We start from the raw sequence: 26,621 nt of genomic DNA on the forward strand, positions 1-26,621 counted from the left end.
GCGTTTCATACATATCCAGCTGTAAATCTTGTTCACAATACTTGTTATCTATATATTATATTCATAGGACAAATCTATCTGTAAAATTCTGTTTATAATAGTATTCATTTCTATATTTATTCACTACTTATCCATGTGCTGCACTTATGGAACCATTGTATATCCTGCACTTGCTGCTATTGCACTTCTGGTTAGACCTAAACAGCATTTCGTTGCCTTGTACCTGTACCTGTGTAATGACAAGAAAGTTGAATCTAATCTAATCTAATATACACACAATCAGAAATGCACAGCCTTATCTAGAGCTTTCTGTTAAACTCCTACAGCTACAGACCTCGACAAGAGAAGTAGAGCTTAACCAGATCCCAACTTGAAGTGTAACCAGAATCTGACATCAACTTAAGTGTGATATAATGAGTCATCATTACTTATGATTCTGTCACTCCCCCTTTTAAATCTTTGACCTATATTTTGGATGAAATTGTTGTTTTTTTAAAAATAAATTTCCACTCCCTTTTGAAGTTATTTTTGTTTTTACATATGCACTTCCACTTCATCATGTCTGTTTTCAATCAGATATCAGATCTATCCCTCTCAGGCTTATTTCCTACACATAAACAAGGTTTTCCCCTGCTCAACATCACCATGTCGGGGATGGGCCGGGAAGAAGGCAGAACAAAGCATTTCGTACCTTTTTTTTTTTTTTTTAATTTTTTTTTTTTTATTATGTCGTCATTGCTTTTCACCGAAACAATGAGCAGTTTTGTTACAGTCGAAATCGGTTTAAACATCTTATTGCAGTACACAAGATCTTCTTGCACACAGCTCAGCATATGGCTCCAGTAATAGACAATGGAGAAAAATTGGGAGGAAATGCAAATACGCCGCTGATTTTTATCACCAATCTCTGCACGAGTAACAGCAAAGATGACTAAAAAGTGCTGAAAAAGAAGAAACTATTTTTAATGAGGTGTTGTGTGTGTGTGTGTGTGTGTGTGTGTGTGTGTGTGTGTGGTGTGTGTGTGTGTGTGTGTGTGTGTGTGGTGTGTGTGTGTGTGTGTGTGTGTGTGTGTGTGTGTGTGTGTGTGTGTGTGGTGTGTGTGTGTGTGTGTGTGTGTGGGTGTGTGTGTGTGTGTGTGGTGTGTGTGTGTGTGTGTGTGTGTTGTGTGTGTTGTGTGTGTGTGTGTGTGTGTTCGTGTTGTGTGTGTTCACCTTGTTACAATGTTAATGTATTCCTAAAGACATGATTTTGTCTCTTTCCCCGTCAGTCATCCTCAACACCCTCAAGGTCTCGCCCCTGACCCCGCCCCCAGTCATCCCAGAAGGAAGTGACCTGGCGCTCTCCTGCAACGTCACCCGGGAGCTCACCCACTCCACCTACCTCTCCGTCACCTGGTCGGTGAAGAGGGGAGCGACATCGGAGGAAATTTTGACTTTTGGCCCTCAGGGAGACGTGGTCACAGGGGCCAAGTACACCCGGCGCTACGCTGATGGAGGCATCCGATTGGTCCCCGGGAAGAATGGCTTTTTTGAACTGGTGATTTCCAAAGTGACGACGTCTGATGAGGGGATTTATGAATGCAACGGAACTGAATGGACGTATGAAAATGGAGGGAAATGGATCAAAATCGTGGAGAGCAAAAAAGAGATGGGAACTGTGTCTATAACTCCTACAGGTAAGGAAAAACAAAAGCAAGCCTCACAGCAGGAGCTACAGTACAAGTATTATCGCAGAATCACACGCAGTAATATTTACAGTACAACATGAGTTCAGTCTGTCTCTGCTCTCTGACCTTTTATGATTTACTAAGCAGAGTTGTGGACTTTGACTCCTCATTTGGCATTCTTAAAAAGTCACTGCTGCTGTAGGCAACTAACAGTAGTCGTAACAAAATGCCTAGAGCGGATTCTCTGTATGTTAGTTGGTGTGTGATATGTTAGGTGTTTTATATGTTGGAAGTATGTCAGTAGACCACTAGAGAGGGATTAGACTAATGTAAGGCTGGATTGTGGGACTTGCAGATTGTTCATTGGCATGATTAGAAAACTTTGGAATTGAGGCTACAATAGATTAGATTAGATTATACTTGATTCATCCCACAACGGGGAAATTTCCGTATTATTAGCCTGATTCTTTTTGCAGTCCACCCTGAATCCAACGATGTAAGACGAGTGCAATGCTTAAGCAGACGGGAAGCATGAGACACGCCCAAAATAGACATTTCTTTGGCGGGTGGTGTTTCAGCCATGTTGGTTGGTGCTTTGTTGCCCAGCCTTAGCTCCGTACACGTGTCCTCATATCTGTGAGAAAACTTTGAATTTGGTCACTTAAAAAGATAGAAGCAGGTGATATATCCAGACTTCCCTTTAAAACCCTAGGCCTGTCTACATCAGAGGTTTTCCAATTTTGGGGGCGTGGAGGGAGAGACGTGAGGCGTAATTAGTTAAAAAAAACCTCATTTTCTGAGTCATACCTCATACAAATGTGAACACACGGACATGAGCTAATTCAGCATCCTTTTAATGGTTTCAGACCCTACCCAGTCTAAGTGATCCTGTGCAACATAAACTTGGCATTAAGGGGTTTCCTTCACATCCTTAACAGTGTGCCTGAAGTAGTTGATGTAGTAATAAGATGTTGTGGATGAGTACTCTAAAGGGAGCAATAGATAATCCTCAAATCTCCATTTTGGTTCTTGATTAAAGAAAAAATAAAAGGTATCCTGCACTGCTTGTCTTTCCCAGTTTCCTGTGCTACTGTGTTGGATGTGATACTGGGAGAAAATAAAGGATGAGGAGAGAGGTTGGGACGTGGGAGAGTGTCCTCTCTGTTGTGTGGCTGTCTTTTATTTTAATGGCGTCCTCTCCTCGTCCTGTGAGACTTTTTCTTCTGTCTGCCTCGCTCTGTCCCAGGAGGCTCGTGACCCTCACTGTGTGTCTTATTCTGTACGCAGAGAGGCCCCCCTACGCTCACACGCTCTGTCTCTCACTCATTCATTGTGGTTACCGTGGTCACCATATCTTACATCTTTCTAGGCTACCATATCCTCTTTAAGTGCTGGAAAACACCCAGTGGTTTGTAATGAAACCAGAGATGAGCGGTACACACACACACACACACACACACACACACACACACACACACACACACACACACACACACACACACACACAGGTCTCAGGTCCATTGTGTGCCAGTCAGTTCATATTGACTTACTGACTTGAGTAAAGAGGATGAGAAAAGTCAAACAGAGTGGGCTTTGTGTCTTTTGTCCTTTTCCAGACACCAAACAGAGTCTCTTACCCACATACTGCTGTCTCGGTTGTTAATGGAGACCGATCCAACTGTTCAAGATACACAGATAAAGACTTTTTTTTTTTTTTTTAAATAAAATGTTCTTCTTCAGCATCACTGAACTGAACATCTCTGGCATTTATTTATTACACTTTTCTTTATCTTGTCTCTGCTTCTCATATCCATCGCAATGGATAACCTTGATGTTACATTTAGTTAACATTGGTGCTGCATTTTAGAATTATTTTCTAAATTCATTATCATAATTTAAATAGCATTTTGGTTAACTCTTTGAATCTGATTTGAAGTGCACCCTTTGACTTCTGTGAAGTCAAGTGTTGTCTTTGTGCAGGATAATTAATAAATAAATAATAACTCAGGATTGTTTCAATTGTAGGACGTATGAAAAACCAAAGCACTATTTGTTCATCTTTAATCTTGTTGCAGTATGTTCACATAAGGATGATGTGCCTGATGTGCTGTCTCTGTCTCCGTCCTCTCAAGGCCAGTCCCTCAGTGTGAAGGCTTCGTCTTCGTCTTCCTCCTCCACGCCCCTGCTGCTCTCCCCCGGCGAGAAGCTGACCCTCGTCTGCTACGTCGCCGCCGACAACCTCCCCGCCCTCGCCCTGGAGGTGACCTGGCTGGCCGACGGCCGCGAAATAACCACCATGGAGCTGAGCGGGGTGGTGATCTCCAACACGTCCTCGAGCGGCGCGCAGGGCAAGCGAGGGGAGGCGAGCCTGGAGCGGACGGGAGTCGGAGAATACAAGATGGGGGTGAGGGGGGTGAGCGGGGAGGACGCGGGGGTGTACGCCTGCCGCGTCCGAGCCTTCATCGAGAAAGGAGGAAGGAGCTCGGGAGGAGGAGGGAGGTGGCACATGGTGGCCGAGAAAACGTCCAGCCCTTTAACAGTGAAGGTGGCACAGATCAGTGAGTGGAAATAATATAAAAAATGTCTTCTGGTTTGTGTTTCACGTTAAAATGTTTAGGTTAAAGAGCTGCAGACATCCGATCATTTGCATAAAGAAGCCGAGTTCTACCAGAAAATGAAATGTTGTGACCTTATAATCAAAAACCGTAATGTAAGTTAGTAATCTTGTCCCTATTTATTGTCGTATGATTCCGACTTTTGTAATCTACCTTATTAATATGAAGTCAAGTTATGAATGAACAGATTGAATCTGCAGCCAACTGTTTGATGTTGTAGATATTTGACTGATGGTTTCTGTGGTGATGGTATTAGTGCTCTGATTGGGTGTTTTGGACATGGTCTCCTTAGATTGTAATATTGTGGACATCATGTTCTGGTTACTAATAATGAAGGCCATATAAGCATTTCTTGTGTGGTCCATAATATTTGATTTTGTCAATATGTATTTGCGCTAGTACTGGAGAGACTTTTATAATTTCTTGACAATAGAGTTGCTGTCCATTGCTAGCAGCCTTTATCGAAGACAGCTGTATGTTTGTATTTGGGGACAGCTCAGTGGATAATTGAAAGAAAACGAAGGGGTAGTAGCTGGAGAGGACCACGTGCATGTTGTTTCTGTATGATTTCATGATTTGTGGATGTGTAACAAGGCTGCGGTGCCACAGAGGAATCCGGAGTCTCAAAGGGAAGCTCTCCTCTAGTCAGCCTGTCGAATCCTGCTGAGAGGACGATTGATTAGTAATGCCTGTCCTGCGCTCTGCTACCTCTGGGTATGCTGTATGTGTGTTTGTGTATGTGGGGTGGGGATGCTCTGATCCTGCCTCTGAAGAGCAGTCGTGTCATATGCAGTCGGCACAGCAATCAATTACTGGCATGGTGGGTGGTCCGTCTCCCTCTCTTACTGCGTTTTTGAATGTGACATCATGTTGGGAGATGTACTTGGCTTGGAAACGGATGTGTGGGATATGCAATTAGATATGGAATTAGTTTCTTTCTTTCCTCCTAAATAAACATAATAATACATATTAGGATGCTCATTCACACCTTTTGGTTGTCTGATTTAGTCTCTAAGAAGGATCAGGCCTGTAGTAACTGATCAAATGGGATTTTAACCGGCTGACGGTGTTAACACGGTGTAGGCTTTGGGACACAACTTTCTTCTTCTTCGGTACGCACTATGCACTAATTAACTCTACGTCTTAGCACATGAAGGCGTGAGCGTTCCATCTAAAGAACGTTTGCAGTGGGAAAGGTGTGTCTTTGAGCTCGGACACGCTGGTTGTAAGGGGTGGGGGGAAGAATCGATACAGCATTGTATCGCGATACTTTCAGTGGCAATACTGTATCGATACACAGGCGTCAAGTGTCCATCTTCCATCGTACCAAACCTCACCCATTTTAGCTTTTGACAGAAAGTAGCACTGCTGTGATATTGATGGAAGGACGGGCAGATTGAAAGGAGTGCTCTGACTGATCAGAACGCCAGCTGCTGTTATGTCATAGCAGTTGGATTTCTGACAAATTCCCAATAAAATAAAAATGGAATTTATTGAATAAATAAACACTTGTTTCATAATCCCTCTGAGTCCAGCTACAGTACTAAATGTAATGCTTTTGGGAATTCCCAGGAAGTTTTTGGGCATATTTGTTAAAAGTTTAGTGTGAGCTCAAGTGCCAGAGTGTCATTTATTTTTATTTTAGGGAAGTTGCAACTACCCTTTTTTGTGGTACTGTATGTAGAGAAGAAAAAACGTATGGAGTCCAGTTTGCGTTGGTACTTCTTGGCATTAATACCGTCAGTTCTGTCCCAAAAAACCTCATTATTTTTTTACCTCTAGAGAGTTTAGCATGAATGGATGGATGCCACATGATATGGACATCAAATAGAAAGTAGACCAAATTAAAATATAGAAACTCTTCACTTACTTGTAAATCCCTGAACATTCTGATTTTAGATCAGTCAAATTCTGCCATATTCTCCCCTCTTTCATTCAATAATGTGTGTATCAATCAGTCAGGAAATTGGATCTGAGGCAAATTAGGAAACGCTTCTTTTGATGGGGACCAATTTCATGATATCCAATTGCATTTTAGAGTTCCTGTAGGTTTTTTAAATTTTTTTGTCAAGATTGAAATTCCACAAAATATTCCTTTTTTTTCTAAACATTTTCTATTATAAATTTATAAAACATTTTTGCAGTGGTGAATTATTTCCATATTTTTTTTATAACAGTGTCTTGTAAGTCCATGTGGGCTGGGCATCGTTTTATTGAATGCATTACACAATAATCAAATAATATTCATTCATTCATTCATTCATTCATTCATGCTGTCTAAATTCAGAACAGGAACACTTGACAGATATTTCACGACTGGCTGACAGGCTGTTATCACTTCCATACATCTCTGTACTGAGTTTTTGTGCCTTTGCTGTCACTTCCTCTCTGACATGTTTGGCACATTGTTTTTTGTTGTTGCTGTGACTTCCCTACTCCGTGGTCAACAACTTCCTGCGTTTATTTAAAAGCTTTTAAACACAGAAATGGCATGAATCTGACTCCAGGTCCAAGGTTACTTTTCAGAGTTGCATGAAATGAAATGCAAGTTGTAGCCCCTTCATCCACACACAGGACAAATACACATGAAATAAAACATTTACTTATAAACTGCACATATATACTTATACACGAAAAGTATGTACAGTACATACAATGTAATTGCAATATGAGTATTCTGAATTAAAGTGCAAGACTTTGGTTTATAGTGGGGATGAAGGTGTTGCAAAAGGTAATAAAACAAAAAGTTGGTTAAAGGTCACATGGCTTGAAAAATTTCCTTTTTATGAGGTTTTTTTGACATTAATATGAGTTCCCCCAGTGGCTAAAAAATGCCAATATGTGTAAACCGAGCCCTGGGTATCCTGCTCTGCCTTTTGAGAAAATGAAAGCTCAGATGGGCCGATCTGGAATATTGCTCCTTATGAGGTCATAAAGGGCCAGGTTACCTCCCCTTTCTCTGCTTTGCCACCCAGAGATTTTGGCCCACCACCCAAGTTGTTGGTTGACTGTGTTCACCAATGTAGTTTTTAATCTAGAGTTTCTTGTTTTATCTACTCTCTTAACCTAACAAGAGCTGCAACTTTAAAGTTACCAGTAAAATTAGAAAACGTTCTCTTCTTTTGTTAAAATTCAGGAACTACACCATACATAGGACGCTTGGTTCTGCAGAACTGATACCAGTTTTTTTCCCATTTAATTAACCAGGGTAGTTTCAGAATGACAAAATATGGGGTGTCATAGCAACAGTTTCAATGATCAATACTTACTGTACAGGACATTGACATTGGCAAATAATTGGCAAAACACCAACCCTAACCCATCCATTTGGAAGACTTGTTTTTAACCAAAATGAGTAATGGTCAGTGGATAGTACAGAGTGGTGTCTGGTTGTAGTGCTGTTAAGAATCCTACATCCTGTACTGTATGTCAACTGGAGCCTTTAGTTAAAATAACAAACATCTTGTACCATCTTGATACAAAGAAGTATCAAGCTAAGGATCCATGGTTATTTAGATAATACGTGCTTGTGTGTGTGTGTGTGTGTGGTGTGTGTGTGTGTGTGTGTGTGTGTGGTGTGTGTGTGTGTGTGTGGTGTGTGTGTGTGTGTGTGTGTGTGTGGGTGTGTGTGTGTGTGGTGTGTGTGGTGTGTGTGTGTGTGTGTGTGTGTGTGTGTGTGTGTGTGTGTGTGTGTGTGTGTGGGGGGGTATGTGGCTGATCTCACTGGTGGAACTCCTACATTGTAGCCTGAGGGTTTACATTCCTTCAAACTGCGTATGCCGACACAGACACACACCATGAGAGCAACATTTCTAATTGACTACAGCTCATATATTTCATCCTCGTGTGTGTGTGTGTGTGTGTGTGTGTGGTGTGTGAACCAGTCAGTTCCTATTCTATTGATGTGTGGCCTTAAGGTTGCCCACTCCTCCCACAATGCTTTGCTGCAAAGCCTACCAGGAAGCACAAAAAGAGTTTGAGAACTTGTTTAGTAAACCCCACGGCAGGAACACACACACACACACACAGTTGAAGAGGGTGTAACTCCTTTCACCCTTGGCTACACTCCCCCTGTGTGCGTGCTGTTGTATCAGCTGGAATTGTTGTCATTAAAGGCACTTCACTCAATAAAGGCCTGCCTGTATTTCATGCCAGCTCATATTTCTTATTTTTCATAGCTTATCATAATGTTTAATGAATATATATAGTATGAGAGTTTGTATGATTTAATTCTGTAGTCCACAGCGCTGTGGAGGAGGGTCTGGCCAGTCTACACAGTATTGAGGGAAGGGAGAAAAAACATGCTCTGCTTTATTGGCATTTCTTTAAACCAATAACCGTCGTCATGGGCGGCGCTAAGCACCGGACGGAGTCATGGTGCCGCTGCAAAACAGCCTCGGGAAGGAACTTGTTTTGATGGAACATGTGTACGTTCAGAGTTTGTTTTAGTCGTGCAACAGAAAACTCAGATTGGACAGATAGTCTAGCTAGCTGTCTGGATTTACCCTGCAGAGACCTGAGGACCAGGTAACCGTAGTCCTCAGAAATCCATCAGCGGTTAGAACGCCAACACTAACAAAGCATAAGGTGACATCCGGCATGAGGGATTTCCGATGGCACCGGGAAGTGGAACGTCGTGGATATAGACTAGTATAGATTAGATTCAATTAGTATCAATGGCAGATTTTTTTACTGTTCTAGTGACTTTTCCACACCAAGCAACTATGAATGTGGAATACTTAATGGAGATGAGTGGAATTTTTGTTCTCAAGCTGTTGCTTGTGAAGTTTTAACCCCTCCTTTTTTTTTTTATTACAAACTACTAGAGTTGTTCTTACCAGTGTTCACATTTAGTCAATTTAAAGTGATCTATTTTTTGAACTATTACTTTATAGAATGCAACTAAATGACAAAGAACAGCAGAACTTGAAGGATGGTTATTAACGTGGCGTTATCTATCATTTCTATTGGTTATGGTAACCCTATACCCCCAAAAGTAATTGTGGAATACTGAAACATCATGACAATCATGATTAGATGGGATTCACCACAGTAACTATAGCTGTGGAATTGTTATAGTCTCTTTTATAGAGATTCATATATCATTATTTAATACATTATTATGTTATCTTATGTGCCATGGATTAAACAAGGAAATGGCATACCAAATGGTGACTCATTAAGACACTGGCAGACGGCTATTTATTTTTTTCCAGCTTCCTGTGTTGGGGGAAAAAAAAGGTATGAAAGAGACAGCCTGCCTGTTTGCTAGCATAGTCATGCTTTCAATTAGCACCCAGCCATCAGCCACTAGGTATATGAGGTAAATGTGATTGATCCCAGGCCCAACTGGAGGACTGGCTCGATGTGTCCCAACGCTCCCCTGAGCCGGAATTTAACTTCTGCTTCTTCTTGATCCAGATGAGGATCAACATTTCCGCTTCTGTGGTGGAAAAACAGAAATCCACTGAGCCACTTTAAACCAGTACATCTTTTTGCAATCACTTGCTCGGAGCAGCACATTGGAAGTTAACGGTCTAAACCAGGTTTCTCTGCCGCCCGGCCGGCCTCTTGTTAGGACAGGATGAGGAATTCAGCAATATTAGGGGATCTCAGTGTTCAGCTGCTCCCCCACACGGGGTAAGGTCACCCCCCCCCCCACCCCCACCCCACCACCAACTCCAACTCGTTTGGAAGTGTTCCAGCGTGGCTGATAGGACACTCCGAGACCTCGGTGCAGACACCCCGTCAGGAGTGTGTCTCCCAGCTGACCAGCGAGGGCCAGGTTGGAGCCCGAGGAAAGGCTATAAAGGCACGTGTCTTCATACAGCATGGAGTATAACCAACACGGCTTCATATTAAAGCTGCGCTTATTATTATTGACCTATTATTATTATTATTATTATTATTATTATTATTGATTATTATTATTCCTTATTGATACATCGGCCGGGCTCTAGTCCTCAGTCCTTCTTCCTTTTGTTCATACAGGATTGACTTTTCTTTCCTAAAGGACACAGTTTAAGATGCAGCTCTCCAGCAGTTTCCTAAACTCAGTGAAAATCTACCCTTCAGTGAAATAGAAAGCAGCTAAATTAAGGAGGCTGTGCATCGCCACAGGCTGTATGAAACTCCAGTGTGTGGTTTTATGATGTTTAGCGTCTAGGCTGTTCACTGCTCTCCTCTTATTACCAGTGCAGTTTGTGTGTGTGGAGCCAATGTTGGCGTGATTTTCACACTACATCTATTACTTGAGGAGTATTTATTATTCAGCCTTTATACATTTATACTACATACATGACAAGCTTGGCAAATGTTTCCTTTTTGCACACCTGCATGATGCTAAATATTCGATAAAAGGTAGTGCATGTTAATATTTGTCTGATACTGGATGTGTAGAAATGGCTGTCTCTGTTTAGAATTAAGTTATTTGGAAGCCTGGTAACCGATGACTGTAGTCTGCATGCACACACAGTAATCCGACTACATTCAGCTGTAATCTGTGACGTAAAAAAGAACGTGCATCTGGTCAGTGTGTGTCGGCCAGTGCTCGTCCTCCGTCCTGGGAGACACATAGTGTTGACAGAAAGAGGGAATGGATCCTGTGGCTGGTTCGTATCTGGTTTTCCTATCGCAGACTACACACACGCCTGCACACTCCAGTCTGTCTCACATGTCTTTTGTTTTGGCAGAATACAGCATTTCTTCTGTTTCTGGAAACTCTGCCATGGTTGGGAGTTCAGCTCTCTGGCTATTTGTGTTGCACTGGTTTCTGCCAACAGTAGCCGTTCACTTTCCTCTCCCCTGATTGTTGGCAAACACATTGCGATGGCGATCAGCCCACCTGTAAATGAGCCGAAGCAGAAAACACGTTCCAGTGAATGCCCCGCTTCTGGACTGTACGTGTTGGTGTGTGTCCATATGCTATGTGGCTCCTATTGGCCTTTTTATAATAACACCCTGAATATCTTTAGGGTTTTTGGGCCGTTGGGCAAACAAACCAACCAAGACACTGGAAACAGCAGTGTGGGCTTTGGCTACCTTCTGAGGACATGGTTCTCAATTTGCTGACATTTAAATTGTTTATTAATGGAGGAGGTTATTGGTAGATGAATCAACAATGGAAATGAAATGATAGTAGTGGTTTCCCCGTCTGAACTGAACAGTTGGCGTGTTTGCTAATGCAGAAAGAATAATGAATGAGATATAACGTTTGTCACCATTACATTCACTGCAAACTAAGAGCCTCTAACCAAGCGTAGCTTCTTAAAATGAACATATGCAGTGCGATGCAGATGAAAGCCCTTGTTTTGGTATTGACATTGACCTATTTTTTCCTTCTATTGCCTCCTCGAGCCACGCACTAATAGTGCCTTTTTTTTATTCTTTTTAAAGCTTGTTTTTTACACAAGTTCTGCTCTGCTAAACAACTCGACGGAGTGCAGAATGGCCGCAAGAGCGGCTGGAGCTACGAGCCAGACTCGGTTTTGAGGACATGACATGACATGAGGTCGGCGGCATCGCTAACATGGGGTTTGGGGGGGTTGTTATTTACAGATACTGCAGGGTGTTGGATGGCTGTTTGCTTCTACAGGGCCTGTGGTGCACTTCACACATTTTCTGGATTGTTATTGTCTGTTTAGTATTGTACTCGTGGTCAGTTTATGTCATGATATTCTTCCGTCTTTATCTGATTCGGCAGCGACTAGAACCCAGTGGGATGTGTTGATGATGATTTATTTTTTTTAAGCCTTAAAAGAACCTGCTAGATCTTAATAAACCACTGATTTGGATAACGTCTGGTTCGATGTTGAGGACTGCAGCTGAGTGTTTTTTTTTTTTCCATGATCTTGAATTATTTTTAAATGTCTGAAATTACATTATGTTGTAATTTTAAGATTTTAAATTCCATTGACTACAGCAAAATTCATTGATGTTGAAAGTCATAGATTTTCAGATTTTACTATAAAAGAGAGAGAGAGGGGGGGATGACGTGCAGCAAAGGGCCGCAGGAGCTATAAATGGACGGCCGCTCTACCAACTGAGCTATTTTTTATAATTATTATTTGGGCATTGTTGTAAATATACAGTATATGTGTCGTTATTGGCTTGGACAAAATATGTAAATGTGCATGATTAGCTTTCAAACACAATATATCGGTCAGATCCAGTATACTGTGCTTTACTGGTGACGAGCTGCTCTACTAAATCAGGCAACATGTCAACGAGAGAGGCGCGTGGCTAGTTGGCAGAGAAACTTTGTGTGTGTGTGTCACAACAGATGGTAACGGTGTATTAGTCAGTGTGTGTGTGTATGACGTCCAAATGACATCACGCAAACCCACTCCTTTGCCAAACACACACTCAGGCACACTCTTGCGTGTGTGCTTGTATTAATAGTGTTTCTGCCGTATTTGTGTGGTTTGTGTCAGTGACTACTTGTATGTACAAATGCTGCAGGAGTGTGTGTGTGTGTGTGTGTGTGTTGCATATCTTTCACAGTTAGGCAGGTGGAAGTCTGTGTGTGTGTTTCCTGTTCGTCGAGGCGTGAAGGTGCAATCTGGTTGTCTGACTAAGAGGACCTGCCTCTCCACCTAAAAGTAACAGTGTTATGTCAGTTCTATATCTGTTGTCTGGCTCTTTCACTTCGCTCTATTTAAGGACCAAAATACCAAATTTGGGCGCTGACCCAAACACAAAAACCATGTGTAAAATGTCAAGCACCTGTCTGACAGGGTCTCATTTGTAATGATTGTGAGATTGTGCCATACATGAAATGACTACATTGTCAAATTGTCATTGTCAATTGACAAAGCTGAGCCATAACAGGGTTTTACTTTGCAGGACATGAATGCCGTGCGGTTTTTAGCTCAAAGGGTTTGGGTTGGGCTTTTGTTACATTCATTAGGCCTTGGATGTTTTTAGGTGTGTTTCCTAGAACAGAGTGTGGCATGGTGGTTGCAGCTGGCTCGTCCCACCTCATCTCCAACCCCTGTAGGGGTAAGGATTGTGTTGCTTTAATAACTGAACAGGATTGGGGCAAGTGACTAGCCCTGTTACATTACTTTCCTTACATTACGTGTCATTTAGGTGACGCTTTTATCCAAAGCGACTTACTTACTTTCTTACAGTTTCTTTATATCGGAGGTGGCACGCCTCTGGATCAACTACAGGTTAAGTGTCTTGCTCAGGGACACGTTGGTTGATGTATTGCAGTGGGAATTGAACCCTGATCTCCCACACCTTATCCACTGGGCCATCACCACCCCTTTCAAAATGCAGTTGGGTTTGAAGGGCTCTCCTTCCCTTAATAGAATTACACGGTTAATGCTTGTGTCATTAAAAGTGTCTACATGTTTAAACTATGTAATTACATTGAGTTTAATTTGATTCTTTTTCTACCTAGAACCGAGCTTCACGGTGACCCTTGAAGCCGTGCTGAACCCCAAGATGACGGCCGAGCCCACAGAGCTGGCGTGCCGTGTCACCAACATTACCCATCTATCCCTGGGAGGCCGACTGGGTGTCACCTGGCTGCACACCCCACTTCCTGGTACTTTTACAGCAGTCTTTGTCAAAAGTCTTTTTAATGCGTTTTTCCACAGAATCGTGTAAAGGAATTAACTTAAAACCTGGCTCACTGTTTTCTGCCCAATCACCTGCAGGTACAGGGAGTGGTCCTCAGACCTCACATCCCATTGGCTCCCTGGACGGCTATGGCAACCTGTTGCCAGGACAGGTGTATTCTGAAAGGCTGAAGAGCGGCGTGATGTCTCTGACCAGAGTCCAGCCCGACACATTTAAACTGCGAATCCTCCGCACTCAGGTAGACAACATGACTGATTATTACTGTAGCTTTTACACTGTAGATTAGAAACAAAAGAAAGATGTACATTTTATCAGACTGGTTAGAACAATAACAATATACGTGGTATCATTTTTACCAAAACATTGGGCCAAAATGTCCTTTTTGTCAAAAACTGGATTTTTACTACTAATGTTATTACTTCAGTGTAAAGCAGTGACTATCAGGAAGTTCCTCCATCCCGAGGTTAACGTTAGATGAGCTCTAATTCTAACGAACGATGAAAATGAACTTATTCATGTTGATCACTGACTTATTCATGTCTGCAGGAGATTGACATGGGCCAGTATGTCTGCACTGTGTCTGCTTGGAGTGTTAACAGCCAGGGTGACATCGTGAATACTGCCGAGTACCAGAGCTCGCAGCTGGCTGTACGATGGGATACCAAACGTAAGGAAACTTTATTTATCGGCCCTCATCTGTTTGGTTTTCCTCTGTTTGGCAGATTATGTTATTGAATTATTGAACCGTTCATTCAACCTAAATTTCGAATCTGCAAAATGAATCTGATCGGCCCCAGGTTATGTCCAGGCCTACAACCGATTCAAATCTTGTGATAGACATCAGCGACAAAAAGTGTTTTTTCTTTTTTTTGTGCTATGGGAAAATGAACCTTTACTCCAGATAACGTATTTCTGTGATTTAATTAGGTACTTTTGGGAGAAATTCAAAAAAACTGAACCATTAACTCACATTCATGATCACGAAAACTCTAAAACACTACCAGCCGGTCACAGTAACCCTGCTGTTTTTTTTATTGAATACGTCTAATGTCCCACATATTTTTTCCAGACTCCAAAAAACCCTTTCAACAAACAGAAATTTTTGCTCAGCCCTCCATTACAAAAATTAAAAAACCCCCAAAACCACTTACACACTTTCCTCTTTTATTCCTATTTTGCGGGCCTGGTCCCCCCAAATTGAGCTAATTGAGTGTGGTGTTTTGGGTTTTGTGTGGTTTTTTTTTGTGGGGGTTGTTTTGTGTTGTGGGGTGTGTGTGGTGGGTGGGTGTGTGTGGTGGTGTGGGTGGGTGTGTGTGTGTTTGCGGTGGGGTTTGCGTTTGGGGTTTTTTCCCCCGTAAACCTCGGGGGGGGGTTGGAATGGGGCCCCTTTAATAGACTGTTCGATTTTTAGGCGGGGCATATATGGATATTATTTGAAATTGAGATATGTATATCCTAAATTTTGGTTTTTGATAGACAAAACATTGTCTTTTCCTGGTTTTAAAGGCTGCGTTACAGCAATGTGATGTACTTTTCTGAATTGACCAGACTGTTGCAGACGTGTTCTATTATTTGCTTTTACCCACTTAGTCATGAAATCCACATTATTGGTGATTATTTATCTAAAATCTCATTGCGTACATGTTTTGTGGAAGCACTAATAGTCAACCCTACAATATCGTGGTAATATCAACACTGATGTATTTGGTCAAAAGTATCGTGATATTTCATTTTCTCCATATTGCCCAGCGCTATGATTGATTGATTGACTGGTATTATTTTCAGGTCCCACTCTGAACGTCGTGGCCAAACGCATCCGTGAAGCCTCGGTGGGCGGTGCTACCTTTGAGATGAGCTGCATCGTGGCCACTGAGAACCTCGGTGAGGCGGGTTACTCGGTGCTCATCCAATCGCAGGACAGCCTGGATGGCACCGTGAGAACCATCATGAGTCTCAGCCCGGACAACGTCCTGCAGCACGGAGGAGCCACAGACCCCAACAGGAGGTCCGTATATATATATATATATATATATATACACACACACACACACAGTTACTGTCAGGGATACACTGGAGTCTGCGTTTTATTTTGAAATGTATTCATCGCTCTCTCTGTCCACTCAGAGACAGTCTGGTTCTGACCAAGTCCGGTCCGGCAGAGTTTCAGTTTCGGCTAGCGGGCGTCCAGTTGTCCGACAGAGGCTTCTACTGGTGCGACATCACCGCGTGGACCAAACAGCAGGCGGGACAAGCTTGGACAAGAGCCACCAGTGCAGAGTCTAACAAAGTCAGGATCGACTTCCAAGAAAATGGTGGGTCAACGTGTGTGTTTTGTGTTCGCTTACAACACGTGGGTTTCACAAACATTATATTACCTCGCCCAAAGCTGAAAACAAGGACTGGCCTTTACATTTCCCTCACAATTGTTTGGGGTGTGGGGGGGGGGGGGTTGTTTGTTGTTGTTGTTGGCGGATGGCGAAACGAAGAAGGATTCAACTGTGAATGTCATGCCTCTGGCCGTTGTCTTCTTCAGAACAATGGAAGAAGTGGCTGTTGGTATAATGTAATATTTAGTGGCATAGCAACTGAATGAAGAGAAGTTGAAACCTAACAGCATGATTAGAAAGATCCAGGTGGCTCCAGTATTAGTGTAAAGAGGAACAAGGATTTGTCACCCTTAACAGTAAACTTTCACATGTGAATTTAGCGTGGAAAAAACACTTCAACTTTCACTTTGCTTCTCTGTTGAGCACGCACTGACAGGGTTATATTCTTCCACTGGGCTTTTTTCTTGTCCTACTCCTTCCTGTTTCTAATTGCATCCCATACATAACCTATTACATTTCTCTTTCTTCTTCCTAAATCAGCTTTTTCTTATGAAGACATTGCGCTCATTTAATATACAAAGAGCATAATAGAAGCCCAAGGGCCTTATCTTACACCTGGGTCAACACAAAGCAGGACGCAAGTGTCTTAGCTAGTTCTAGACCGACGCAGTTGTCCTGTCCAGCGCTCACATCATTTAAATGGCAAATGCACCTGTGCACCCATGGGCGTGCTGGTCTTACGTGGAGGTGTGTTCAGGTTGCATTCTTGCCATATCGCCATCTTGAGGCAGTGGAAAGTGATCGCACCATTGACCAACAAAAATCTGGTCTAAAGTCAATAATGCAGTTATTTTTACGCACTAGTAAAATGCGCCTAAGCACGCACACACACTATGCTTGTTACACACACAGGGACGTTTGTGTGCAGCAGCACACCAACACGCAAAACATTAAAAAAAATGTAATATTGCAATGTCATATGATCTGCTTGCACGCTTTTACGTCACACACTTGCAAATCGGTTTCTTCTGAAATTCTCTCCTTCCTGTTCAGCATATCCTCCATCATAACGGCAACGGGTCAAGGTACAAACGCGCCTGGCTGTTAAAGGACATGGGAGCTGACGCTCTGATTGGTTTATTGCATGTTATTTCATCCAAAACACACCTATGAATTAATGAAGACACTAAGTACAACCCTTTTGAACCATGCGCCCGGCACACGGACCCATTTTTCCGCTATCAAACTAGCAAAAGTGGATTTGGACACGCCCTAAACACCTGCACCAGGCGCTTCAAGCCGTGCGCTTAGATCGTTAAAATAGGGCCCTAAATGTTGGGAAATATTTTCTAACACTGTAGTAAGATTCAGTAATAATTCAAAGCCATTTCCTCACTTATTTAATCACTTATGCGCTTTCATAACAATCTGAACAAATACTAAAGGCTAAATGTGAACTATCCTGGAAATCCTGGAGTAACTGTACAAATAGTTATGTGAGCAGTGTGCATTTCTAGACCTCATTATACACACAGCCTCCACCCACACAGTGTTAATGATAACCAGCATAAATTGTCTAATAATGTGCAAGAAACAAAGATGCACTCACACACACACACACCCTAAGCCCTTTGACGCCCACCACAGCCACTGGCCTACTTAACTTTCTTTGATCTGACTGTGACGTGGGAGACGGGAGGAGGAACGAGAGCGTCAGACAGGATAGAAGGAAGAGGAGGGAGGCGACAAGGAGGATGACAAAGCGAGGGGAGGTGGGGAAGTAGGAGGGAGAAAGGAAAAGGTAAGGCGGAAAGGGGGAAGTTGTAACAATTTGGAGAGGGAGGAAAAGGGGAAGGAGTGAGGAAAGGGACACAAGAGGAGGGAGGAGCAAAGGCAAGTATAGATATATACAGCAAGAATAGAAAGGTGAGTAAGAAAAGGTGGAGAAATATGGCGAAAGAGCAGGATAATGAGAAGAGACGGTGCACAGAGGAGTCAGAAAGGGGGAGACTAGGAGAGAGAAAGTGGGTGAGCGAGAGAAAGGGAATGTGGTGGCAGAGGAGGAATGGGGGGGTAGAAGGAAGGATGATAAGGCAAAAATTGGCAAAGGTTTTTAAAACAAACGTTAGAGTGCTTCACAATAAAATGTCTTTAGCAGAAAATATGGAGCACCAACGTGTGCACAACAACACCAAATAGACCGAAAAATCAAGAGCAAATAAATGAGGATTGACATTTGTACATAAGATTTTTTTGTTGATGTTTTAAAACTAATTTGTTGTTATGTTTGAATTGCCAATCGGCTTCAAAAGTCCAGAATCTATTGAGCTCTCTTCCCTGTATCCTCCCTCCTCCCTACACATTACTATGGTGCACATGTTTGATAGAAGACAGGCCTTAGTATTTCTCTTCAACCATCTGAATGACGTTTGTAGGAGGGGGGAAAAAAAAAGCTTAAGACTGAGGGAGCAAAGAGATGGTGCAGAAAGAAAGCGAGACGACAGCTACGGAGAGACAGATGGACTCAACACTATCTTCTATCTTTGGGGAGGGAAGCAGCCCTTGAGCATTACTTCTTCTTTTTCTCTTTATAACTTGCCGTTTTTCCTCCCCCGTTCTCTCCACCATCCTTTTACTCTCTCACCCACACTGTCTTCCTCTACCTCTCTCTCTCTCTCTCTCTCTCTCTCTCTCTCCTCTCGCTCTCGCTCTCATCCTCTCGCTCTCTCTCTCTCTCCTCTCTCTCTCCTCCTCCTCATCTCTCTCTTCGCCTCTCCTCCTCTCTCTCTCTGGGACATCTTCAAAGTGAAGCCCTTTGGCCAACCAGCCAGCTGTAGAGATCTGCACCGCATCGTGTGTGTGTGTCTGTGTGTGTGTGTCTGTGTGTGTCTGTGTGTGTGTCTGTGTGTGTGTCCAAGTCGAACATTTTGACCCCACACGAGCAACACACACACTGACAGCGTGCAAGCTTCAAGCTGAGCATGTTTTCAAGAACCCCCCCCCCCCCCCCCCCCCGTCAAAGCATTTTTTTCTCCCCCTTTTATTGATGTGTTACACCGTGTGAGAGATTATTCAATGTTAGTGGGAAACACTACAGTAAGCTATATGCAGATTTGTTTTCAATAAAAAACATTTGCACAAAGCGAGCCGATCCACTTTTCCATGTTGATAAGAGCATTAAAATGAGAAATAATGGGACAAAAAGAATTCGAGGGACATTTAGAATAGATAAAAATGTGCGATTAATTGCGAGTCAACTATGGCATTAATGCGATTAATCGGGATTAAATATTTGAATCGTTTGACAGCACTACTATTAAATAATGAATTGTTATTTTCAACTTTTGTCAATGGATGGTAACATAAATATGGAGCGGCCAGAGGAATAACGTGTCGTCTTTTCAGTCTGATCAGTCAACTTCCTAAAATATATATAATATATTATATATATATTTTTTTTTTTTTACCACATGTTTTTTATTACAATTGTTTTGAATGTTAATTTTTCAGAGCTGCCATCTGGTTTGACTTACTGTCATTGTTCGGGGCGTGTTGTCTTTTGGTTGTCTTTTGGTTTTACATAATTTGATAATAAAAAAATAAAAAAGTAACATTTTCAGATCTCTGCACTGAAATGGCTGGGGTAAATATTACAGCCAATAACCATATATGACACCCACGTTGTATGAAGAAATCCATTTATAATCCTTAGAGTGGAATAGCTGTTGAACTTGTGTGTTTCGGGGACACCATGCAGTTTAAATCTTATTGTGAAGGTAATGAATTCTTCATTTTCTTGTCTTGGAAGCTAACCAGATGTTTGTCGTCGTTGAGTGGTTTGAAAGCTGTTTTAAAAGCTTTTTTCCGTCATGGCAACAGTAAAATGAACACTATGCATCAACATTTAAGGCGGTATTTTGCAGAGAAGACGTGTAGAAAAGGAGCCGCTTGGTTTAACTGATTTCTAGTAAAAGAAAGTGAAGATAAAAATGTTAGATGTAAATTATATGCTAAACATGCTGCTGATGAAGAAGGAATAATGAATTATTTTATACATGCATTGGAGATATATATTACATAATGAATGAATTCTATATAATTCATCCAGTTATGTACATTTTGGGACTGGGTCTTCTTGAGTGCTTCTGTTGGTCTTAAGAAAAGACAGCTCCCCCGTGCTGAGGCCCAGGGAACATGTTTTATGTCTTTCCACACGGTGTTGATGCATTATACAGCAGATTGTTTACACACGACAGTGCGAGTGATGAAGCGTTCTCGGGGAAGTCTGTCAGAACATCTTAAATGTATTCAGAGACGACATGAAGGTATTTACACACCGAAAACTCTTGAACGTGAATACATTTGTACGTCGGAGCTAAGGTTTTACAACCAACTTTTCCTCCAAAGCCACATTGCGACAATGTGCGAGTTTAAGACAAGAAATTTCAAAATGTAATGCATGAGTTTTTTTTTTTTTTTTTAATTTTTATGAAAACTTCACCACAGCAGGAAACGCACGGGTGTAAGTGTTGAAATGAATGGGTCCTGGTAGCGTGCGTGCCGACTCACTGTCACACTGGCATGACTCACCGGGACTCTTTGGTTATGTAATTAGTAAGTAACACCCCTGCTTTTGCTACAATAACCAACCAAAATGTCTGCTGTAAAAAAAAAAAAAAAAAAGTTTTTAAATCCTGTGTCTGCTTTGCCAGTAGATAAGTCAGAATCTAATTGGCAATCACCATTGACCATCCATTTCTGACCATTAGCTTGTCAGGCTAATGCAACCGATTGGCTGCACACTGCCTCTTACACTCTTCTCACTGGGTGATAAGAGAATCCACTGGACATGCAAAGAGAGTCATCATTTCTTAATGTATTACATTTGAGAATATTCATAGAGCCGGAGCTTTACACAGAAAAATCCTGAACAGATTCTTGTTGGGTAGCAGATCGCTAACGGAGAGTCAAATCACCTTGGGGATCTAAAAATTAAATATGGAGAGACGCATCTTAATCCTGGGTATGACATTAATCTGCATTGTTGACTCATTAATAGAATGACCCATAAACAGTGTATTTAAATGTGCTTACAACTCATGTTTAGTAATTCTTGAATCTATTTATCTCCACCACAGCCGTTTCCTCCTCGTTAATTTCAGCATATTAGAGACACGAAACACTGCGACTTGAAAGCAGTGTTTACCACCTGAACACTATTTTCTCCCAGCAATCTTTTATTTTAAGTTGATGTGTTTGTTGTTGCAGGGCCGTCCTATTCCGTCGCCATCCATTCAGACACCAGCGTTGTGAATCCGTGGGAAACGGCCAAGATGGAGTGTGCGCTCGGAGTCACTGGGTCTTCCCCGAAGACCGGCACGCAGACAGGTAAGCCACACATGCTCGGTTTCTCGCATGCACTCATAAATCACAATCAATTACGGTTTCTGTTTTTCTCAGGCAGTTTGCTATTTTTTACACACATGCATCAATAAACACACACATACACACACACTTTGTACTTCTGCTGCATTCTTCACCTGCCAACCTGTCAACCGCAGCGCTAATAAGAATGACGTGACTCCTGCATTTTAAATGGTTGTATAGATGAAATAGATTGTCTGTCTCTCTCACCACACAACACACACACACACACACACACACACACACACACACACACACACACACACACACACAGCACTTACATTCTCTCACTTTCTTCTGTGGATGTGTGTTTGCTGCTTGAAAAACTGGTGACTTCTTGAGCTGTGGATCGTAACATTTTTATCTTAGCTAATACGTTTCACATTTAAAATTAGCTTAATATTATGAGAACAGGAAAAAAAGCAACACCATGGTGTCATATCATATATTGGGATGCAATTAGGGATAAAAACAAACATAAGATTGTTGGCCAGTTGGCCAGCACCGTGATCTAGACCAACATATCTTGAGTATTATTGTGCAGTTTATTATTGTGCATTTCAGAGGGAGATACATTTCTTTTCTGAAATGTTGTGAATTAAAACTCGGGCCCTTCTTTACCATGTGCAGTGTACCACGCAACACTTGGGTGGGGGGGGGGGGTAAAAAAGCAAACCCAAGCAGTGCCATGTGAAGTGAACACGTTTCTTTGCACCTGTGTGCTCACAGGAATGCATGTGTGCATGTAATGCATCCGCATGCATAAAGATAAATGTTGACTCGCAGCAGTGGAGCGCCGCAGGGATCGGTGGGTTGGTGGTCGGGGAGCGTGCTCCCACAGACAGCTGCATCATGGGAGGAAATCCCCACTCAGCACCACAGCTGATAGGGAAGGTACCCGGGGATGTGTTCGCTAGGGGTGCACTGTTCCGGAAATGTCACAATTCGAAATTGAATTTTAGGCTCAAGATTAGTTTCAAAATCAAGTTAGTTTCAAAAAGAAAAAAGATTCACAGTATGTAAATGTAGTTACTTTTCCCATGTGATAGTATACACACCTTAGCAAAAAAAAAAAAGAATAGATTTTTTTTGCACACCCCTAGTGTTCGCTATGGGAAGGAAGGATAAAAGGACTGGAGTAGCATGTATTCATATACTGTATTATTATTGTTGGCAGTGGACACAGTGTTTTTTAGAAATCATACTAGTAAAGCATAGTATTTGCAAAATTTTCTGGCACAATACTCTTTCAAAACCCAGATGCCAAGTATTGATCTTTTATGACATATGTGTTGTTCAATTTGTCTGCGTGACAATCCCATTTAGCAGCAAAAACAACTGAAGAGAGATGATCAGACAGAGAAATTTACCTTTTTAGACAAAACGGATGTCGATAAAGTTTTCCTTTTGAAGACATCATTTGAAAGAAAAGGTAATAAATCGCAATATTTTGCAGAATATCACAATGTTTAAAATCGCAATATTATTAAACTGTGACATAAGTATCGTGATAGCATTGTATCGTGGGGCCTCTGGTCATTCTTGCCCCTAGCAATTTACTTCATTCTATTGGTTTTCATTTCTGCTTTAGTGCACAACTGTCTGGAGGCCAACAACATAAAACTTAATGTTCATACATTAGACATTACCTATCCTCCTAATATTAATACTGTAGTCAGTCACCAATTATTATGAAAGACATGTTCATGCTGATTTTTTCAAATGTGACTTTTTATTGTGTGGCAGCACAAGATTGAGAGACGGATATATTAACGCCTATGCAGAATATTGACACTAAATATATTCCAGCTAGAGGTGTATTCTGGTGTGTTCAGGGTGAAATGACCCTTTACAGTACGCGGTTCTATTATTTTAACCTCTTCATTAGTGTGTGTGTGTGTGTGTGTGTGTGTGTGTGTGTGTGTGTGTGTGTGTGTGTGTGTGTGTGTGTGTGTGTGTGTGTGTGTGTGTGTGTGTGTGTGTGTGTGTGTGTGTGTGTGTGTGTGTGGTGTGTGTGTGTGTGTGTGTGTGTGTGTGTGTGTGTGTGAGATCAGGTTTCAAGGTAAGCTGAAACTAAGTGCTGTTCAGGAGCATACTGTAGCCTGACAAAGTAGTGCAATTCATTGAGGACTTTTATTTCTTTTTTCTTTTTTTGAATACTCATTATTTTCAATAATGGAGGTATCACATATATCAAGCTTTGGCTACTTTTTAGTGGAATCCATTCATAGTAGATGAAGTAACTGCCAGTGTCACGAGCGTGAATGACAGAGTGTAACGGACCAATTACCAAACTGGTATCGAGTGACATGCATCAACAAAGGTGTGGCGCTTACGTTGGCTCTGTGTGACGGCCGAACCCCCACTGCCTCAGGTCTTCTTGTACTATACACACTCAACCTTTTTTTAGTCATATCCTGAAGTTCCCTTCTTGTCCCATTGTGTCGAAACAATGGGCTACACAGGTGCGCTGATAACTAATCAACCAATTATTTGTAAAGCAATACACACGTCAATACGTGTTTGAACACTGTATATGTCACAGCTAATATTACTCAACTGGTATAACTGTAGTGACTTGCAATCTGAACATTGTGTGTGTGTTGTGTGTGTGTGTGTGTGTGTGTGTGTGTCATTCCTTAGCAATGGCTGGAAACGGCTCTCCTGTTGGAGCTTGTTATGATGATAGGCACGGCGAAACACCCTCACACAAAATATTCCTTATTATTTCTCACCGCTCAGTCAGTTGGTGATCATATTTACTGTGCTGCCTTTTATTTTTGAAGTTGTTGACTTAGGTAAATGTGTGCGTGTGTGTATATCTCAACTGTCCACATTTGCATCCATCGTGTGTGTGTGTTTGTGTGTTTTTTGCATGAACCCTTTGTAGAGATACCAGATTAAAGAGACTACATAGAACCTGTGCAATGCTGCGGGGACGTCTATAAGAATACCTTAAGCGATCATTTATCTCTTTTAGAGCCGCGCTCACTTTCTCATTGTGTTACTAATTACAGTATTGCCAGGATTTGCCCCACTAGCAGCAAGGCCTTGGCATAGAGTGGGCTGGTCTCTCTGTCTGTGTCTGTACAGCCTCACAGAGCTGCTACAACAGCATGGCTGTAGGCTCTGGTCCTGTTAAGGCTCTAAGAGCAGCCAACTCATCAGTGTATCCGTCCAACACTTGCGTATTGTTGCTTGTATTGAACAGTCTAGCTTCTAGAGAGTTCATGCTGGGTTTTAGACTTTTAATGTAGTTTATGTGTAAATTGCACAGTTTCACACATTGATACCCCCCTGCAGCAGTTGGTAGGTAATGGCGATGTGGTGTGTCCCCGGGAGAGCTTCAGACATGATCTGTGGCTTTTAATTCACTTTCAGGCTTCAATCGTAGCCTTTCCTCACTTCCTTTCTGGAGATTTCCCAACAGCGACGATATTGACATCAGAATCAGAGGTGGGTAGAGTAGCCAAAAATTGTACTCAAGTAAAAGTACTGTTACTTCAGAATAATATGACTCAAGTAAAAGTAGTCATCCAAATAATTACTTGAGTAAGAGTAAAAAAGTGCTTGATAAAAAAACTACTCAAGTAGTGAGTAACTGTTGAGTAACGTCTGATTTATTAACACAAGGATCAATCAGACCGACAAAAATACAAAATAATCATCTTTAGGCAAATTATAGTTCATCCAATCAATAAAAATAAATTAAAATTAATTTATTAATTACAAAATAGGGTAAATTAGGATGGATGCTGCATGTGTAAAACATTCTGTATGTAATCTAAAAGACAAAGATCCACCTCTCCACAGCAAAAACCGAAACTACCGCTACGTCTCCTCAGGTTAGATGTTGAGTTGTTGAACGCTCACATGTCCGTTTGTTTTGGTCAACACTAAACGCCGCACAATGTAGCTGCTGTTTCGCACTTTTCCTAAGGTAACCACGCTTTCACTATGAGGCCGGGGGGGGGGGGGGTCCTCCTGGTCTGCGTTGCCTTGGCGACGTTTGATTCTGACGTCTTCGCTTTGCTACGACTGTAAAGCTAACCCGTCCCGCTGCTGAAGAGAGTATGGTCACGTGACTGCACAACGACGTGTGATTGGTTAAGCACAGTCACGTGGTAGAGCCTTCAGCGGAAGACTCTCTCTCTCTCTGTCAAAATAAAACATTAAAATGAGACGTACGCTGGGGTAAAAACAATGACGCGTAGAATACCAAAGAGGTAAAAAGAAAAGTAACGAGCTCCTTGTAGCCTAATGTAGCGGAGTAAGAGTACAGTTTCTTCTTCACTAATCTACTCAAGTACAAGTAAAAGTATAGTGAATTAAAACTACTCCTAGAAGTACAATTTTTTTCAAAAACTTAGTCAAGTAAATGTAACGGAGTAAATGTAACTCGTTACTACCCACCTCTGATCAGAATTGAATATAAATGTATCATTTAGTGACGACTGGATGTTCTTTTCTTCCCCAGTTTGTGATCATTGGAATCGTTGTTGTTGCAGTCATTAAAGTTAAAGTTTGTGTTCAGTTTGTCCAATCTTATGCTGTTTCAGCTATGTTTTCAGCATGGCGCGTTTGAGGCGCTGTCTGTTTGGCCTTGTGTTGTTTTGCTATGATGTGTTATCTCAGCGTGCTGCTGCATGCGGACACACAGCAACCATAACCATCGGAATGACTGGCATGGCGTTGCAGTCGTGGGACTGTGTGGTTCTGAGAGACTGCATACTTAATTCGAAGGTAGTGAGATGACACCACCACCAAAGCACTGAAGCTGTGACAGTTTGGGTCTTTTTTCACATATCGCTGTTTTTTTTTTCTGTTCTGGAATTCTTTTGTTTAAATAACAGCTTAGCACTCTGGTCCCCCTGGGAGAAAAATCAATCTCTGTACTTCACTTGTTCACACACACAGAGACACTTTAGCGTAGGGAATCAAGGCAGTTTTACTGTCTATCAAGATGATTTAGATTCTGTGTTAACAGTGGTGTTTAAGGA

General features: G+C 41.9%; 1 protein-coding gene across 1 annotated transcript in view; it reads left to right on the forward strand.

Annotated features, from left to right (window-relative positions):
• ptgfrnb (prostaglandin F2 receptor inhibitor b) overlaps positions 1 to 26,621 on the forward strand; it is a 56,253-nt gene that overhangs the window by 13,361 nt on the left and 16,271 nt on the right. Inside the window, exons 4-11 of the mRNA XM_032505988.1 lie at positions 1,269 to 1,676; positions 3,800 to 4,225; positions 13,689 to 13,835; positions 13,948 to 14,108; positions 14,417 to 14,537; positions 15,656 to 15,875; positions 15,995 to 16,182; positions 21,466 to 21,585. Coding sequence (XP_032361879.1) covers positions 1,269 to 1,676; positions 3,800 to 4,225; positions 13,689 to 13,835; positions 13,948 to 14,108; positions 14,417 to 14,537; positions 15,656 to 15,875; positions 15,995 to 16,182; positions 21,466 to 21,585 — 1,791 coding nt within the window. The remainder of the gene's footprint in view (positions 1 to 1,268; positions 1,677 to 3,799; positions 4,226 to 13,688; positions 13,836 to 13,947; positions 14,109 to 14,416; positions 14,538 to 15,655; positions 15,876 to 15,994; positions 16,183 to 21,465; positions 21,586 to 26,621) is intronic.

This window comes from Etheostoma spectabile, chromosome 24, assembly GCF_008692095.1.
Source record: "Etheostoma spectabile isolate EspeVRDwgs_2016 chromosome 24, UIUC_Espe_1.0, whole genome shotgun sequence".
Classification (NCBI taxonomy): Eukaryota; Metazoa; Chordata; class Actinopteri; order Perciformes; family Percidae; genus Etheostoma; species Etheostoma spectabile.